Source organism: Phalaenopsis equestris, unplaced genomic scaffold (genome assembly GCF_001263595.1).
Source record: "Phalaenopsis equestris unplaced genomic scaffold, ASM126359v1 Scaffold000054, whole genome shotgun sequence".
NCBI classification, from domain to species: Eukaryota; Viridiplantae; Streptophyta; class Magnoliopsida; order Asparagales; family Orchidaceae; genus Phalaenopsis; species Phalaenopsis equestris.
In genome coordinates this window covers 3,514,262-3,533,566 of record NW_018164496.1, presented here as the reverse complement: position 1 = coordinate 3,533,566, position 19,305 = coordinate 3,514,262, and the positions used below count along the sequence as shown (strand labels likewise).

Below are 19,305 nucleotides of genomic sequence, written 5' to 3'. Positions count from 1 at the left end.
AGCTTTTACATTTTAACCAATTTTTATAACATAACTTCTTATATTTTATCTTTTCTTGCACATTATTATTCCACCACCAACTATTTTTATTTGTAAATATTTTTCCCTTTGATTCTCCAAGAACATCTTTTGCTACATGTTTAATAGCGTTTGTTACTTTATCCCACATCACATTTGCTTCTTCATGAATATCCCAAATTTTGAAATCTTGAATTTTACTCATAAAATTAATTTTATTTGTATCTTTTAAGTTTCTCCATCTAATTCTGCAATGATGAGTCCTAGTATTTTTTATTTTACAACTCTTAATCTTAAAATCTAAAACTAATAAACGATGTTGGGTATTTAAATTTTCACTTGGAATGACTTTACAATCATTACAATCACGACGATCTCTTCTTCTCATAAGAAAATAATCAATTTGTGTTTTATTAGATCCACTCTTATAAGTAATAAGATGTTCATCCCTTTTCTTGAATAAAGTATTAGTAATAACAAAATCAAACGCTAAAGCAAAATCTAAAATAACTTTACCTTCTTCATTAGTTACTCCAAAACCGTAGCCACCATGAATATTTCTGAAATCTTCTACCACTCTACCGACATGTCCATTTAAATCTCCTCCAATAATAATTCTTTCTTCAAGAGGTATCATTTGTATTAAGTCTTCTAAGTCATTCCAAAATTTATCTTTAGACTCTGTATCTAAACCTACTTGAGGAGCATAAACACTTAGAATATTAAAAATCTTAGTATCAATGATAATCTTAAGGGCTATAATTCTATCACCAACTCTATTAATTTTTATAACATTATCTTTTAAACTCTTATCTATAATTACACCTACACCATTTCTAGTGCGACTCTTACCGGAATATCAAAGTTTTAGACCTAAATTATCAATCTCCTTAGCCTTTTCTCCAACCCACTTAGTTTCTTGAATATATAAGATATTAATTTTCCTATGAATCATAATATCAACTGAATCATAATATATTAATTTACCATTGAGAGTGCCTATGTTCCAAGATCCTATCCTAATATTAGTTTCATTAGTTTCATGGACTAACTTCTTTACCCGCATTCGCCCGTAATGTGGGAACCCTTGCTTATTTAACACTACACCCGGGCGCCGGTGTAGCGGCCCTTGCACACTTTTCATTGTATTCAAGTTATACAGCGTGTCGCTTCCAGGGGACGCCCTAGCACTTACACAATGATCAAAAGGATTCATGTCATGATTTTTTCGACAAGTTTTACGCTGGCTGTCGACTACCTAACGCAACCCTCCATTTTTCTCATCCGGGCTTGGGACCGGCAACGGCAGTGTTGTGTTTGACAAAGTGATGTTCATCAAAAAAAAAATTATAAAGCTAACCAAGTGATGGGTCTAGTTTCACAACAACGAATGGCACAAAACACCTTAGGCGATATATGGCTTCTTTAATCTAGGGACTAGTCTTTTAAGTTGTGTTGACCATTGTGATGATCATTTTTGTTTATCAAAGGACTCCTCCCCCGGATCATCTTAGGACTTCTCCTATTTTTTGTTGTACCCTTCTTATTTATCTTCTTTTGAGGTATGTTAATGCTCTCTCTTTTCCTTTGAGGGACATTGCTTGCTTACCAGAGGTCCTTGCTCCTATTTTATATTGGCTTGCTATTACTTGCATCATTATATATATACCCCTTGCTTCGTCACTTATGTGTTCTTCTTAGCCCATCTTAATTTATTATAATTAAATGAAAATATGACACTCAAATAGGACAAAATGGAGAATAATGATTTATGCGCCCTACTTTCAGGACCAGGGCAAGCCGAGTTGTTAAATATTCAACAATTATGTTGAGATTTATCCTTTTGATTAGAGGATTTTCCCCATTGTTGTATTGATGGCAAGTAAAAGCATGAAAAATAAAGCTATGGTTGATAAATTTTAATTTATTTATGGATTATGGATTCTGTGGAAAGCATTACATGAATGCAACAATACATTTCACATGGTGATTTCTTTTAACATTTAAGATGTTTTAGATTCTTTAACATATAATGGAACCAGTTTTTACAAGGTGAACATGAAATAATGGTGAACTATACTAATGAAATTCTGAAGTAAACTATTAATGTTTTGTTTCTGTATTCCTAACATTTTTTTTAGAATAATATTGTCATGACTTATGCAAAGAAATTTTTTTTTTGTTGCTTTTGGTATATCATATTCATATTCATAGTCTTGTGCTTTATCTGCGGCATCTTTTCTTGTTATATCCTCTATATTTGAATAAAGAGTCCATGAAAAGAGATAGATTAATAGTTAACTTTTCTTCCGCTTTCTGCACCTCTCTATGACTTTAAGATGGAAACGAGATTTTTATTATTTGCTCACATTTAAATTTTCTTGCGGAATGCTTCTTTTACATATGATTTAACAATTAGATGGAATGTATGTTTTCTATGCGTGAGAGTTATTGGAAGTGCTAACAAATTTAAGGTAGTCATCACAACCATTCTCAACACAAGCTTTGCCTGGCTGCTTAGGTTAGTATTTATGAATTATTTTTTTACCTTTCATTCATTGGAAATGTTTTATGTGATGTTCACTCTTGTTTATAAAAAAAAATTTAAACAATTTTTACCCATTTAATCCTTGATTCATCCTTCAATTTACTTCACATAAAATTTATCTACTTTTAATATTGATACATTTTTTTAGTTTTTAATTTGTATGCTTAAACTACTAACTCTATTTGTTATTTATTTTCCCACCAATAAACTCTACTCATATTGTCTCTAATATAATCATTCCACATTTCATGCTTTATAGTTTATTACATACCCATCATAAAATCATTATTTCTCCCAATGCTGCTTGGTTACTAATGAATTTGCCAAACACTTTAAGCATCGTATCGTTGTTTATTAGAAATTATCTCTTTAGGCTTCATGATTTTCTTTATACCATGATGCAGAAGGGGGCTTTTTATTTTAACCAGCTAAATTTAACTCTAATAGTGACAATCTTTTTTACATTAGATTAGTACATCTACACCTACAACACATAATTATCTAATCATCCTTAATCATTGTCTCATTTTTTTTGTTTATAGTTAGTGAAATTAAATATCACAGTTTTGAAATTAAATTCGCTTGATGAATAGTTTCACTTTCTATCTCTCCTACCATTCACTCCACTCTTTATGCATTTCATTCCGCATGTCTTGCTTGTATTTGCCCTAGTTGCGATCATCCGCATGTGGCACGCCTGCACTTTACTCATGTTCGCGGGGATCGTTTCTAATCTGCGTTAGAGCATGGTCACATTGCCCAACCTATGTTTATTTCAGAGCCTCTCGATCATGCATTTTGGCTGGTGCTTAGTTACCCATCCCTTCAGCCTCATAGGCTTTTGTTATTGAGCGCTCACATTTTTTCTGACGCCTCATGAAATTGGTTTCTGTCACTTGTGACATTCCTACTTCTATAAGAGTGCCCTTTTTTACTTTATTATGATTCTATGATTTGTAGGCCTTTTTCTCCTTTTTCCTCACCTTCGGTGAATTTTTGTTTTACCTCTCGTCTTTGTCACCATTGTTCTTTTATTCTTTCATCTCCAGCCGGTGCTCTACCTAACATTCTGCTTTCCAACCCAGGTCAATCTTCTTTGCCACCGATTCTTCAACAAGCTCCTCCTTTTTACCCTTGTTCTGCCCTTCCAAGGGTTGTGGTCAAAATAACCATTAGGCTAGTAATACCTCCCTCCCCAAGTTATTTTAATTATACCTTTTTCTACTGAACACCTTTGCTATTTTGTAGATATTATTGAAGGGCTAATTAAAAGAATTCATTCATGTTCATCAAACATTCATTTTTCTTATTCTTCAATGAATATCAATCCCACAATCTCATAAACATGAATATCATTCCCACAATCTCATAAGCATCCTTTCTAATATCAAGAAAAAATTGTTCTTGTCTGCTTTGATGAAGAGATCATCGAGTTTGCTAAGCCTCTTTGCTTTTTTATTATTGGTCAATTTTCTTCGAGTCGTACTAACATGAAAATCATTAATAGTTTTTTGTCTGATTTATAATTGGTTGATACCTATTCTGTTGGGCTCGTCGATTCACATCATATCATGTACAGACTACCTTAGTAGCTGACTACACCAAGCTTTTTTCTTGGTGAACATTATATTATTGCATTGGCAATGTGTATGCTAAAATGGTTGCGTCATTTTGACTATTCAAATGAACGTCCAATCACTCTAGTCTGGATATTGTTTTCTCAACTTTAACTACTTTATTTTAACCAATCCTCACTAAATTAATTAGGATCATTATTTGGTAAACCCTTATAAGTAGATAATGCTACTGCTTGTTTCCCAAGACCATCAGTAGCCCGTGTCCTAGTTGAACTAAATGTTACTACTCAGAAAAAGAAGTGTGGATTGATTCCTCTACTTATGGGTATTAGCAAAAACTTAAATTTGAAGGCATTCCATCATACTGTTTATCCTCCACAAATTTTTGATATAGTTTTTTTAAATGTTTCAAGGCTCGTCCAATATTAATGAAATCAATTTTTCAAATACAAATAACACTGCTACAGGTCCAGAGCCAACCTACAATCATTCTGGAAGCATTTCAATTAGAGCATTTCTATACTCATAAGGTGGGATCAACTTTTCATTTGAACATCTAGGATCATTCTCTTTCTTGCCATGCGGCAGTAGCTTTTTTTTTTTTCACCCCTACATCTTTTCATTGATCCAAACCCAGTACTAACAATAGATTTTCCAACCCCTCGAAGTTGTGATTACAATGGTGACTGTGATACTTGTTATTCATGTCTCAGATGAGAGTACTCATTGTGTTGACTCGTTAGTGGATAGAAGATTTCAGTTTCTACTTATCAGATGAGGGAAAAATAAATAAATAAATAAAGAATCATCATTTCAATACCTTAACCAGACTTCAAGCTAGAAAATCTAGATGTGCCACTCTATAGTTTTAAAGTATCTTGTGATTTTATCCTTAGGCTCACTTTAATTTTTCTTTGTAGATGTTATTTTATTTTATTTTATTTTGACAATTCTAATTTATTTTCCTTGACGTACTTCTATCATTTTCTTATTATAATATTTGATTTTTTTTGAAAAAAAACTAATTTCAATTGTTTTGTTTGTTACCTACAAATAACAAATTTCAAAGGTATTCTATCGTGAAATTTATGTTAAGCACATCTATTAGATTATGGAAAGGTTAATAGTTGATGCTGGTACCTAAAAGTTTTATCTCCAATCATTTTATATGCTATTAGATTAGGGTTTCATTAGACAATTCACTTAACATGTGGCTTGAATCTCTCTTGCTTCTCTTCAAATCTTAATAGACAAAACCATTAATTTAAATTTAATCAAATTTAATAATTTTTAAATAACTTGACTATTCAATAACCATCAATTAATGTAATTAAACAATAAACTTAACTATTTTATAACTCTAATTGATTATTTATCTTTTATAATAATGCTTTTATCGAGGTTAGTGGATTCTAATAGTATTAATAAGCTTTAGATTGGTTTTGGAGACATATTTATTTGTTCATTATTTTAATATTAGTATACTGATGTTGTTGTAGTTATTTTATATATTGATAGTTATTGAATTTTTAGGAGTAGGTTAGCCATTATTATGTATTTTAAGCTCAGGTAGATTTATATTTTTAATTCTGATGAAACTTTCACGTCTGTCGCTTATTCTAGATTATTTTCATTGGGAATATTATTGTTTTAATAATAATTTTTTTGTTAAAAGTACTATCTTCAACATTTTCTATTTGCCTTATCTCAACTGGTTGAGGTTAACTCTATAAGTCTTTATTTGTTTTTGTTCTGTTGAGACTTGCATGTGTTGTTTTTTCTATTCTACACATTTTTATTATCAACTTTTATATATGCTACCTTTGTTGCTACTTTTTTGTTTTTCTTTTTTTAAATTTGACAATAATTTTATTTGCCCATATTATAGCTTATACCTTTGGTTGCACCTTTTCAAACCATCTAGTTTATTTTCCTTATCTTATTTCAGCAGATGTTTCTTCCAACATCCTTTTTATATAATCATTTTTTTTATATTTTATTTGAAGTTCTATCGAACATTTATTAGAAAATTCTCAGTTATACCTTGCCAGACTTAATTATTAGTGACTTTCTTTCTCCCTACTATTTGTATTCATATAGCATAAATAGCTTAATATAGTCTCATAAAATTTACTTTTTTTGTCTTCATGCTGTTACCTTATTTCATAATCCTCACGAGGCGCTTATAAAATCCTAAACTTAATTATAGTAGTTATATTATTACATATATTCTTATTTTCTTATAGAATAGATCCGAGATATTTATTTTATCATATCTTGGTATAATTTTATCCTCTAATGATTTTAATTTTTAATTGCTTCAAAGCCACTAGTCTTGAGCATTTTGACTTCTAATCTCTTTCTTCACAATTTTAACTTTTCACTTGTGCCACAAATGGCTCACCTATGTTTAATTTAAAATACACACCAAATCATCACACTTCAAATATTTTTTTGAGGATCTTTGTAATTACTTAATATTTCGATATATATATATATATATATATATATATATATCTTAATAAATTTAACATATTTTAACACATCTTTTTTCTTAATGCTCAACAAATCAATATTTTTGGTAATCAACAATGTAGCTTATGAAGATCATAAAAATCATATTGAAGATCCCTCCACTATCTTTTTTAGCATTTTGTTAATTTTTCTTAACAAATTGCTTTTTCCCGGAATTTTTTTGGAATGGAAACAAATTGTTTCTTTGATTTAACCAAAAATTTTAAGCTCGCTTGCCATTATTCTCTTCTTTAACATCGTTATCTGACCCATTAGTTTATTTCTTTTATAAATAACATAGAGCATTTTCTTTCTTTTTAAATACAACAACAACAATAACAAAAAACTTTATCCGACTTAGTGGGGTCGGCAACATGAATCCTTTTTCTCCATTGCATCCTATTGAATGTCATATTTTCATTTAATTCTAATAAAATAAGATCAGTTTTATGCAATATGCCATTCTTGCACTTCAACTAACCAACTTGAATTCCACCAATAACATCCCCATCTATATCACCATCACTTTGAACAATAGATCAGAGATATTTAAAGTATTAATACATTTTAATGATTTGATCACTCATAATTCCAGTTTTGGCCGCCACTGGAGCTGCACCAAATCATATCACGGATATATTCATTTTGCATTTTGTGTCTAAGTGTCAAGCCACCCATCTACCTAAGCATTCTCATCTCGACAACTCTTAACTTTGCTTTATGCTTCTCTTTTAAAGGCCTAACATAATGCGCCATAGACATTGCATTCAGTTTAAGCGGTACTTTTCTATCACACAATAGGCCCGAAGCATTCTTGCACTTCAACTAACCAACTTGAATTCCACCAATAACATCCCCATCTATATCACCATCACTTTGAACAATAGATCCGAGATATTTAAAGTATTAATACATTTTAATGATTTGATCACTCATAATAAAACCCCTGCCTCTAAAACTACTACTACTAAAATTACATTTCATGTATTCCGTTTTAGTTATGTAGACATCCTTAATTTAAGTTTTTCCCGAACTCTTTTTCTACTCTTATCAACACAAAGGATATCGTCTGTGAAAGCCATACACCAAGGTACATCCTCCTGTAAATGTCCAGTAAGAACATCCATAACTAAAGCAAAAAGATATGAGCTTAATGTCGATCCCGGGGAGTTGATCCTTGGTGTAATCCAACTGAAATAGTAAAATATATGGTCAATCCTCTTTTTGTTCGAACACAAGTAATAACTCTACCATACCTATGTTTAATGACTTGAATATAAGTGATAACGATATATTTCTTCTCTAGAACTCTTCAAAGGATTTCTCTTGGAACCTCAGCGTAAGTTTTTTTCTAAATCAATAAAAATCATATTTAGATTCTCATTATCCTTTCTATACTTCTCTGTGAAACCTCTCAATAATGTATAGCTTCCAGAGTAGACTTGCCCGACATAAATCCAATTTGATTTTGAAAAATTTATGTAACACGATCTTAACTTATGTTCAATTACCTTCTCCAATAATTTTAAAGTATAACGTATCAACTTTATTCCTCTATAATTTGCACACCTTGTGCATGCCTTTTATTCTTAAAAATAGGAACCAAAATACTCTTCATCCGCTCTTCAGGCATCTTTTTAGTTTTCAAAATAATATTAAAGAGTTTAGTAAGCCAAAGAATTCACAAATCTTCTAATTACTTCCACACAATTGCAATATCATCAGATTCTATTGATTTTGACCGTTGGTTTTCTTTAACGCCTCATCAACTTTTTTTTTTACTAATACAACAATAAAAATAAAAAATTTCTTTCTAAGTATTGGCACAAAAAAACTTCTTGTCCAATTACCTGACATCTTAATTTGCAAAGACGTTAAAAATGTTTGACTTTGTTAACTAAATCACTATAATATTGCCCATAAAACTTCAAATCCCAAGTTCCTCATTGTACCTGATCTTCTCCTTTATGCATTTTTTTTGTGGACATAAATCCTGTTTTTTTAAATTAATTTATAATGTATGTCAATATTATATTCTTTATTTTTTTAAATGAATTTCTTCTTTACAATTCTCTTTTATTAGTATTTCAAACTAGCATTTTTTTTAATTTATTTATAACTTCGTTATTTAAATTCCAAATTATTTTTGCTTTTAAATCATCTAATATGATCATAGCCTCTAGAGTTGTTATCTTATGTCCCAACTATTTTCTATTTCTCCTTTTCTACTTCCTAAATGTATAGCCTATTCTGTAAATCAATAGAAGTTTCAGCGTTTCTTTCTTCACTTTTTTTCGAAAATTTCTTGCTTTCTTGTAATTGCTATAGCTTTAATAATTTTAAAATTTGCTGCTCTTCAAAAGAACACATTTTTTTAATAACGATGTATATCTTCTTATTTAATCACCAAGTATCCTCACTAATGTATGATTATCTCTTGCCGTACTTAAAACTTCAAGATCAATCTTCTTAGGAAATTAGTCATCTTATACCATATTCGGTATAACCCACCGAAAGAATTTCAATTTATTTCTCTTACCAACCAATGTTAGAATATTTACTACTTTTAAGCATTCAATTTGTAATAATCTATTAAAAAAAATAAATAATACATGTAGTTCGAAGGAGACACGACCCTTTTGAGAAATTAAAAAGAGCGCTTATCCTCATATTTTCCCTCATTCGAACAAGCGAGCACGAGAAAGGGAGAGGAAGGTAGAGAGAGAGAGAGAGCTAGAGGCGAAAACAAGAGAAAGAGAAGGAAGAAAGGAGACGAAGAGGAGAAACCCTAGCCGAAGGAGGAGACGTCGAAGATGTCCTACACGATGGAAGCTGTCATCACATTCAATTGCTTATGAGAAGGAAGTGTGGTGGCATCATCCTTGCAGGAGGAACGGTTGAAGTCGAAGTTGAAGCCAAAAGAAGAAAAGTCATGTTCATCTCGGGCTTGGAAGTTAATGTTGTGTGAAAGAAACCCTAGCCGAACCCCATCAAGGAGAGGACGAAGTGTGTCATGTGCTTGGAGGTAAACTTTATGCGTATTTCAGTGTGAAGGAAAAGGGAAGAGGGTTTAGTGTGAGAAGTGGAGAACTGAAGCTGATGTTGGGAACGTTGTTGCATGCATCCGGTAGGTGAATGAAGAAAACAAAGATGAAGAAAATAATCGGAGGTCAAAGGTGGCTCTACGTACGGGTGGAGGAGTTGAGCCGCATGAAGGAAGAAGAATGGGAGGTTGAATCAAACCCAAGATGTAGAGAGGAGTAGCGATAGTGGAAATAATGAAGGTAAGATTGTGGTTTTATTTTTATAAACTGTTATATTTATTTAATTAAATGTTATTAACTTATATTAAATTATAATAATTAATATCATTGATTAAAGTTAATCAACCCACCAAACTAAATTACTAGGTGAGATCAAGATTGGTGGCTTGTGTAAAAGAAGAGAAACTGAAGAAAGGTTATAGTTTTATTTTCAAAAGTAATTTGTTTAAATTATTGTTATTTAATATTGGTATTAATTGCAATAATTAAACTTAATTTAAGGGCTTAAACTTATAATCAAAATGAGGAAATTTAAATATAAATAACTAAAATATAATTAAGTAATGTGAGATAAATTTATTAAATGCAATATTTTATATATTATAGGTGTTGACCAGAAGGGGTTGTGAGAAGTTAAGAGCAAAAATATCGTCTAGGATCGATGTTAGTAAATATATTTCTATATTTCAATGATTTTTTATTATTTTTAAATATGTCTGATTTCAACTATGCTTTATTATTGTGAGATTTAGATTATAACATATTCTGCATATTATTAGATAGGAAAATATGCATGTTAAATAATTGCACAATAAATTTTCTATAAAATTATTAGATTATTGCATACTTTTAGATTCTAATAGAGATCTATGCAATATAATTTTAAATGACTTTTGAAATGTGCATATTAATAATCCTGCATAAATAATTACATAATAGTTTACCTATGAAGTTATTAGATTGCTATATGCCATTTAATTCTAGTAAACATGCATTTGTTCACGAGTTGATGAATGCAAAAGAAAATTATGTGTGCTATGAAAAATAAAATGAAAATATTATATATATGAATGCTTGTATGTACATGTTAATAGGAGTTCACCTCTTTATGGTACAGATAAGGTACAACAGTGAAACCGTGCAAGTATTTTTCTACCACCTCAAACAATTGTGATATTTCGATCACTAACTAGAAGCAGACATCTTTCTACCTCAGATAATCGTATAGTTTAGATCGCGTGCCACTATGCCGATAAGATAATATCGGTTAGGGGTGTATTAGATTATATTTTGACAGTGCTCACAAGATGGATGTAAAAGATAAGAGTATAAAGTAAAAGTAAAGTTAAATATTAAATCTTGAAAATAAGTGTAAAGTTAATGCATATAGAAATTTAGATTACTTTCATTGAGTAAATGTCAAAAATAAATAAATAAAATTATTATATTAATTTTTTATAATGAATTATGAAAAACCAGCATACATTTTTTTTTCTTTTTTTTAGATTACTGTAGTTTTGAAGTATGAATAGTCTACTGGATTATCTTTAGATAGCTCATTATGTTATTTCAATATTTTTTTCAGGTTTTAAGTTCTTGAATAAAATGAATAGAAGAACCAATGTTTACAAAGGCATGTTTAACAACTAGAAAGGTAAATATTTAATTGTTAATTAAATTGCTTCTTTTAGTGGTCATTTTTCAATTATTATCCAAGTATTAAACTATTAGTGATAGAAATAAAATAATATAAAATTTAATTTTATTGTCTGATCATCCGTTCTCTCCTTTGTTAATTCCAAGTTCCTGGCCAGATCGTGATAAATATGATATCAGAGCATGATTTAGATTAATTAGCATGAATTTTGATAAAAGTGTTATTAGGATGATTGAATTAAGTTATAAATAATAGAAGTTAAAGTTATAATTGAGTCTAATTAAATTATTTTGTTGTTATTTAAGAAATATGAAAATCGGGCATAAGAAGTTAGCGATAATGTGGTAGAAACTTGCATGCCTCAAAATATTATAGTGAATACAGATACTTTTGTTGAGATGATGACTGCAGTGACTCACATGATTAGAACTTTTAATCTCAGTTTGATTTTAGTGGGGGAAGCCTAGATTGACAAAATTTGAAGAAGTTTCAAGATATGAGGTCACCTCTCTTTTATAGAGGAGGGAGTTTAGTGGATACTGAGACTGGTTCTTGACAGTGGAAAAGATTACAGATGAGCTGTTTTGTCTACTAGAGAGGAGAGTTATACTTGACACTTTTGCTTTTGAGGGATAAGCAGAGAGATGGTGACGAGGACAGTTGTAGTAGAAATTTGGAGGTAAAGCTAATGAATTGATAGAGTAGGATGAGTTCCATATTTGGGTTAGAAGGCAAATACGTGTTAAATTTATCAGATTGGTGCTTGTAGATCGACCTGTTATGCAATATGAAGCGGAATTTACTATGTTGTTGAGGTACACACCACAGTTCATTCCAAATATGTAGGCAAAATGCCACATGTTCCTTTCTGGATTGAAAGATTCGAGGCAACCACTAGTGCTACTTGGGATTGAAGACTGTTCAATGGAGTGGAGAGGGCTTGATGGGTGGAAATTGATTTTTCAGCAGACTCAAAAGCGCAAGGACTCACACAAGAGAAAGAACTTGAAGCAATGATACCAACAATTCTTTATGGAGAGTTTAATGAGAAGAAGATTAAGCATATACTGATGGGGTTAATAGTCAGCCTATTAGCAGCACTACACAGAGCCTTGTTAGAAGTGTGGGAAGCTACACTGTGGTGAATGTTTATTTGGTTTAAAAATATATTATTTTTGCAGACAACCTGGACATCAGATGAAGAAATGCCCAAATTCTCCTAAGAGATTTACATGAAATGCTAACTCGGGGGGTGTTTGGCTGCAGGTTGGATTTACGTCAAGTAGGATTTATTAAATCTGGTTTTTTAGCGAGCTCATAACGAGAGCGAAGATCACAAGCAACAACAACATAAATCCATTAAATCCGTCTCTCTGTGGGATTTATTAAATCTAGTTGCAGACATAACTACTTTAGAGAAGACAGAACATGAATAAACTTGGTTTAACGAAGAGTTGGATTTAGTTTTCATTTTTTTTTTGCTGAATTTAAGTTAAAATGTGCTACCAAACACCTCCTCAGGAAGAGATTTAACACAGAAAAATTTTCAGGAGAGATGTAAAATTATGGAAGCTAATATAGCGACTCAGAACGATCAACAAAGGAAGAACATTCAACGTAGAGTTTTCTCTTTAACTCATCAGGAACCTGAAGAACCAGTTGCTACGGATGGTGATGCATAGAGTTTAATGAATGTTTATAATGAGTGTTATTTGTGTTACACCGTTTTAGATGCGTTGTTATGTCGTTGTGTTTCAAATGTTAGGAGATTATTTAATCTCAAATGTTCCAATTACCATATCTAGTTTTGATAGTTGTTAACAAGATTTATATTTTCATAGTAAATTGAATAGTTTTGTTTTAATTACATAATGTGAAATGTCTTATGAGAAATTCATAAATTTAAAGGACGAAATTTTATGAGTGATTGTAATAACTTGTTAAAAATAATAAATAAATAGATAATAGCTAAGTTCAAAGGAGATGCGAGGCTCATAAGAAATAAAAAAAAAAACACATGTCCTTATATTCTCTCATTCAAACTAGCGAGCAAGAGAGCGAGAGGGAGTTAGAGAGAGCGAGAGGTGAGAACGAGAGAGAGAAGAAAGGAGACAAGGAGAAGAGGAGAAACCCTAGCTAAAAGAGAAGACATCGAAGGAGTCGGCACCACATGCGGGAAAAGCCAAATAGTCAAGGAAAGGAGGACAAAGTTTGTTTGTGGGCTTGGAGGTGAACTCCATGCGTGTTTTTGTGCGAAGGAAAATGGAAGAGATTTTTGTGCAGGAAGTGGAGAACTGAAGCGGAAGTCTGGGAACGTTGTTGCATGCATCCGTTAGGTGAATGAAGGAAACATGGAGGAAGAAAAGAAGGGGAGCTTAAAGGCGGCTCTGCATGCGAGTGGAGTTGAAGCTCGAAGGAAGGAGGGTAGGTCGAATTAAACCCATCATATAGAGGGAGTAACGACAATGGAAACAGTGAAGGTAAGATTATGTTTTTATTTATATAAGTTGTTATGTTTAATTAGTTAAATGTTATTAACTTATATTAAATTATGGTAATTAATGTTAGTAATTAAAATTGGTTAAAAAATTAAATTAAACGAATATGTGAGATCGAGATTGGTGATTTGTGCAAAAGAAGAGATTAAGAAATTGTAGTTTAATTTTCAAAGTAATATGTTTAAATTATTGTCATTTAATATTAGTATTAATTACAATAATCAAACTTAAAGTTTAAGGATTTAAACTCATAATTAGAATGAGGAAATTTAACTATAAATAACTAAAATATAATTAAGTAATGTGAGATAAATTTATTAAATGTTTTATTTTATTTATTATATGTAAATTTGAAGGAGGTTTTAGAAGTTAAGAGCAAATAAATCATCTAAGATTGAGATGAATAATTATATTTTTTAAATTTTATTATTTTTAATTAATTCTAAATATATGTTTGATTTCAATTATGCTTTATTTCAGTGAGATTTAGATTATAACATATTATTCATATTGTTAGATAAGAAAAATGCATGTTAAAAGGTTACACAATGAATTTCATATAAAGCTATTACATTTTTGCATGCTTTTGATTTTAATAGAGATGCATACATTATAATATTAAATGAGCTTTAGAAATATACATTTTAAGAGTCCTGCATAAATAATTACATAATGATTTATCTATAGTTATTAGACAAGTACATGTCATTTTAATTTTAGTAAACGTGCATTTATTCATTATTAGATCAACGCAAAAGAAAAATTTGTGTGCTATGAAGGTTGAAATGAAAATATTCTATCCATGAATGCTTGTATGTGCATTTTAAGAGGAGTTCACCGCTTATGGTACAGGAAAGGGACACCAGTGTACCCACGTGTGTAGATATTTTATACCACCTCAGACAATTGTCATATTTAGACTGCTAACTGTTATACCGACGAGAGAATATCAACTAGGGGCAAGTAGACATCTTTTCATCTCAGTCAATTGTGTAATTTAAATCACTGACCGCTGTGCCAATAGGATAATATTAACCAGATGTGTGTTTGGTTATGTTTTGATGGTGTTCCTAAAATGATTGTGAAAGTTAAGATTATAAAGTAAAAGTAAATTTAAAATTAGTACATATAGAATTCGATTATTTTCATGGAGTAGATGTCAATAATACAAACATTAAATTATTATATGAGTTTTAATAATGAAATATATAGATATTGTTTTCTTTTCTTTGTGTAACTGTAGCTTATAAGTCTGATTGCTCCACTGAGTTATTTTTAGATAACTTATTATGTTTTAATATTTTTTCAGGTTTTAAGCTTTTGAATAATGTGAATATAAAAATAACCAATGTGTACAGAACACGAGTTTAACAACTAGAAAGGTATATATTTAATTATTAATTAAATTACTTCTTTTAGTGGCATAATTCAATTAGTATGTGTATATTAAAGTATTAGTGATAGAAATAGAATAAAAAAAAATATTCTGTTATTCGACTGTAAGTTTTTGCTATGATTAATTCTAAGTCTCATACCGGGTTGTGATACAATTTTCACTATCTACTATAGGAGTTTGTTTATTTTCCATACAGCTTAAGATAAGCAACTATAACTACTAATTATTGGATTGAGTTTTCTCGTGGAATCATCTTACAATATTGCAAATAGATATTTTTTTTCTTTCATGTATGAAGATATCTATTTATTATGTGTTGGTTAAATCTCTTTAAATAATAATTAAGTGATATTTCTAATTTCCTTAAATATGTATTTGTTATTACCAAATGAGATGCTGCTAGAAAATTAGGTGGGTATAATTTCTATCATCATATTTGTATCTCGCATTCTATATTCATCATGAATGTTATCCCAATTCTAAATCTCATAACCCAATTCTCTAATAGGTTCATTTAAGCCGTCCTTGATGATTATTCATTTATTTGCTCTTTCTCATGTATGTATTGTAATAATTCATTCCTCTTTTCCTAAAATTGATTTTTTTATATCATCTCTTTATCACATTAGAGAATCTAAAGCATTAATCACATTATCAAATTTTCATTAACAAATAAACTCATAAAATTATTTGTTTTATTATCCCTATTTCAATCAATAATCTCATCTTTCAACAGTTTCCCCACTACTATCCATGCCTTAACTATATTATTGACCTGTCAATAGATATATAACCTTTGATAGCATTCTCAAGTTTCTCTTTTCCAATTAATATCTTTCAAACCATCAATATTTATCGTTCTCATAGTCATTGTGTCTAGCAATTCTCGTCTTCAAATTCAATGTGTTCAAATTTAATGCAACAATTCCATACTTAATTTTAATCAAGTTAACCTTTGTTTTATTGTTAATAAAATTTTGTTAAATTATGTTACATCACTTTGGATAATGTCTTAGCCAACCTAACCTATTTGTTGCCACAATTTGGGAGAACGTCTATATCACAACGCAGTGCTTAGAATTAACTTAGGAGGGAACTACAGTTGGACGGTATTAACATTTCATTTTACTTTTCAAAATTTTAAGTAAGTTCAAATATATATAAAAAAGCCACTAATCCACAATGTGCAATAAAATTTTAACCATCCAAATACAACATCATAATAAAAAAACATCTCACACTAACATATAAAATGTCTCTAATCAGATGTAAACAATAAAAGAAACTAAAGTCATATCATAAACTAATATCTATCAGTAGCAGTGGTTATTCTTCTGTAAATCAAGTCTTGCCTACTAGACATATCACCTAGACTTTTTCTTCTCCTGAAAGAAAATATTAATTGCAATTTTAAGTACATCTGTACTTAGTGAGTAATTATAATCTAATATATATTAAATTTTTATGATATGCTATGCATGAATGATCAAAAGAAAATGCAGTTTATTTCATTAAAACTTTAAAAATTTGTCTCACTTTTCATTTTAAATATTTATCAATTTAACTTGTTTAATAATCATCTCAGGATTACCGTCATATCCGAAGGTTTCTTCAAAATGGTGTCCAAAGGCACCCTCAAAATGTGTCTGAAGACACCTTGAAAAATATACCCGAAGGTCACCTGAAGACCCACATTTGTCATTTCCTTTAACGTGCATGTGTACATTGCATTTCATTCTAGTATTATCTCGAGGTAATCCTTTATAACTTAAATATTTAACTTTCATTTCATTTCATTTAAAGTACATCATTTTAAAGACATTAGTAATTCTTTTTCATTTTTCTTTCATTATTAAGCTACAACATGCATACAGAGACAATTTTATAAAACATTAAAGAAATTATTTATTTAATAAACTTTTAAATTTAATACTTATAAAAAAATAACTACTCACCTTGACTTAGAAGATATCTGAAAATGCTTATTCCTTCATTTCACTTCTCCTAGCACTTCCCCCAACACTTTAATTCATAGGCTTCATAAATTAAAATCGCTTGATATAAAATTAATACCACCTTTAATTAAACTAATTTATATACTTAACTCATAAAATTTATAATTGTTTTCCTTGTCCTTTTTGGATGTCTTGATTTGACATCTTTCTAATTTCCAATAATTTATCAAGCCTTATGTAATTAAACCACTATTAATGCTTAATAACATATATATTAACCCACATATTTTAGCAATATATGATTACTCATTTACCTTTTATAACCCTTGGTCGGCTGCCCTAGCTCACAGAAAAAATTTGGGTACATAAGACGCACGCAGCGCTGCGTGCGATAGCGAATCACCGAAAGACACGTCGGCTAAGTCGGCACCTAATACAAATAGACCTTTTATAGTGCCCGACCCGTCGACCCGACCCGTTATTGTAACCTCCATGTAACCCCAATGTAATCTCTGATTACGACACATGAATTTCAAAATTTACTCAGTGACATGGAGATACATATAGGTAAGCTCGGTATAGTTCCGGATTATTGCTCCTCTTATGTTCCATTAACATAGCGAAACAGTCAACATGTTTGTTTCCTAACTACCCGTTGCTGAGTAATTCAATAAGATAACGTCGGGTTAACGATACATTTCTCATATCAATTATTAAGTCACCCCTGCATTTTAAATATTTAATAAGTAGAAGATTAAAAGATAATCAATAATTAAAATTTTATACTTACATGTCGGTGAATTTATTACAACAAATATCGATTGATTCCCGCATATAATCTGGAATTTAATCTCTGGCAGGAAAATCGACCGTAAGTGGGGCTGAACATACCTATAAGCAATACACAAACATTGTAAGATGAAAATATTTAAACATTCCGTTTGGACAATTAAAGGAAGTGTTATGTACCTTATCAGGGTAGTCTTCATCAACATAATGCATGTCATATTGTTCTTGATCGTCGTGTTTATCCACTGATGGTGTTTGCAGAGCTTCATCAGCAACCTTACTATACACAGTTATGACTTACTGATTAAATTTATTTACTTCATCTGTACGCACAATATCAATATGTTAAATAAAAAATATTATTAGTTCAGTTAGTAAGGAAGAACTTCAACCTCTTCATGCTCTTCAACGACTTCCTGACTTGGTTTTAGCTTCTTCCGTTCAAATACTAAAAATGGGGAACTGAGAATCCTTTTTATTCTCTCCTTTCTTGCATTAATTCTATGAATTAGGCTCCCTAGCGGGGACTGTTGCACCCATTTTGTTGCACCCATTTTAACGGGTTGTTTTAGAGGTTTATTTATTTCTTTAACTTCTGATTTTAAATCTTTTAAATCTGTCATTGTACTCTCCAGCTTTGTAAGATGATTATGTACTGAGATTTGAAATTCCACGAACAGTTTATGATGCTCTTTGAGTAATTCATGGATTTCTTCAAATCCAGTACTAGAGGTAGTATGTTGATGCTTCTCGTCATGTGGTGGAGGACTGGTACGATAAGAAACTATAGCCTCAGCAGTACCAATGAATGTGGGCGATTGTGGTTGGGATATGACGTTCTTTTGTGTGAGATATTTCTCAGGACTGAATGGTTCTTGTAATGGAGAGCCAAGGAGATGATGCTCGCTATCTAAAATTTTAAGAAAATAATCAAAAACCTGCAAGACATTACATAGAGTCAAAATCAATGAAAGTATCACGTGAACAAAATAAATTCTATGGAATAAAAAACTAAATTGCTGATATCGGCAGATTTAATCCTCTCAAAGGCTACCTGAATCTTCAGAGTATTCCACATAACATTTGACCACCTCAGCATTCTTGGTCTAGCTTGAGGCAATGCTGGGAGGACCAAGGAAGTGTGCTCATAAAACCAGATCTGCGTTAAACATGATGAATTATTTTAAAATTGATCACTTTGGGAAATTTCAAAATGTATTGGTGGATCACAAACCGATAGAAGAAATACAAAACCATTGATGTAACCCAATGGTTGTTTTTTTTTAATTTTAGTTACACAAACATTAAG

General features: G+C 30.6%; 1 protein-coding gene across 2 annotated transcripts in view; it reads left to right on the top strand.

Moving 5' to 3' along the window:
- The window catches only part of LOC110019377 (ubiquitin domain-containing protein 1-like), a 32,049-nt gene that overhangs the window by 3,498 nt on the left and 9,246 nt on the right, over window positions 1-19,305 (top strand). Inside the window, exon 1 of one of the 2 annotated variants that reach the window (XM_020717018.1) lies at window positions 16,945-17,005. The exons of the other annotated variant lie outside the window; for it this stretch is intronic. Coding sequence (XP_020572677.1) covers window positions 16,969-17,005 — 37 coding nt within the window. The 5' untranslated portion in view covers window positions 16,945-16,968. Of the gene's footprint in view, window positions 1-16,944; window positions 17,006-19,305 lie in introns of those variants that run through there. 2 annotated transcript variants of the gene reach the window in all.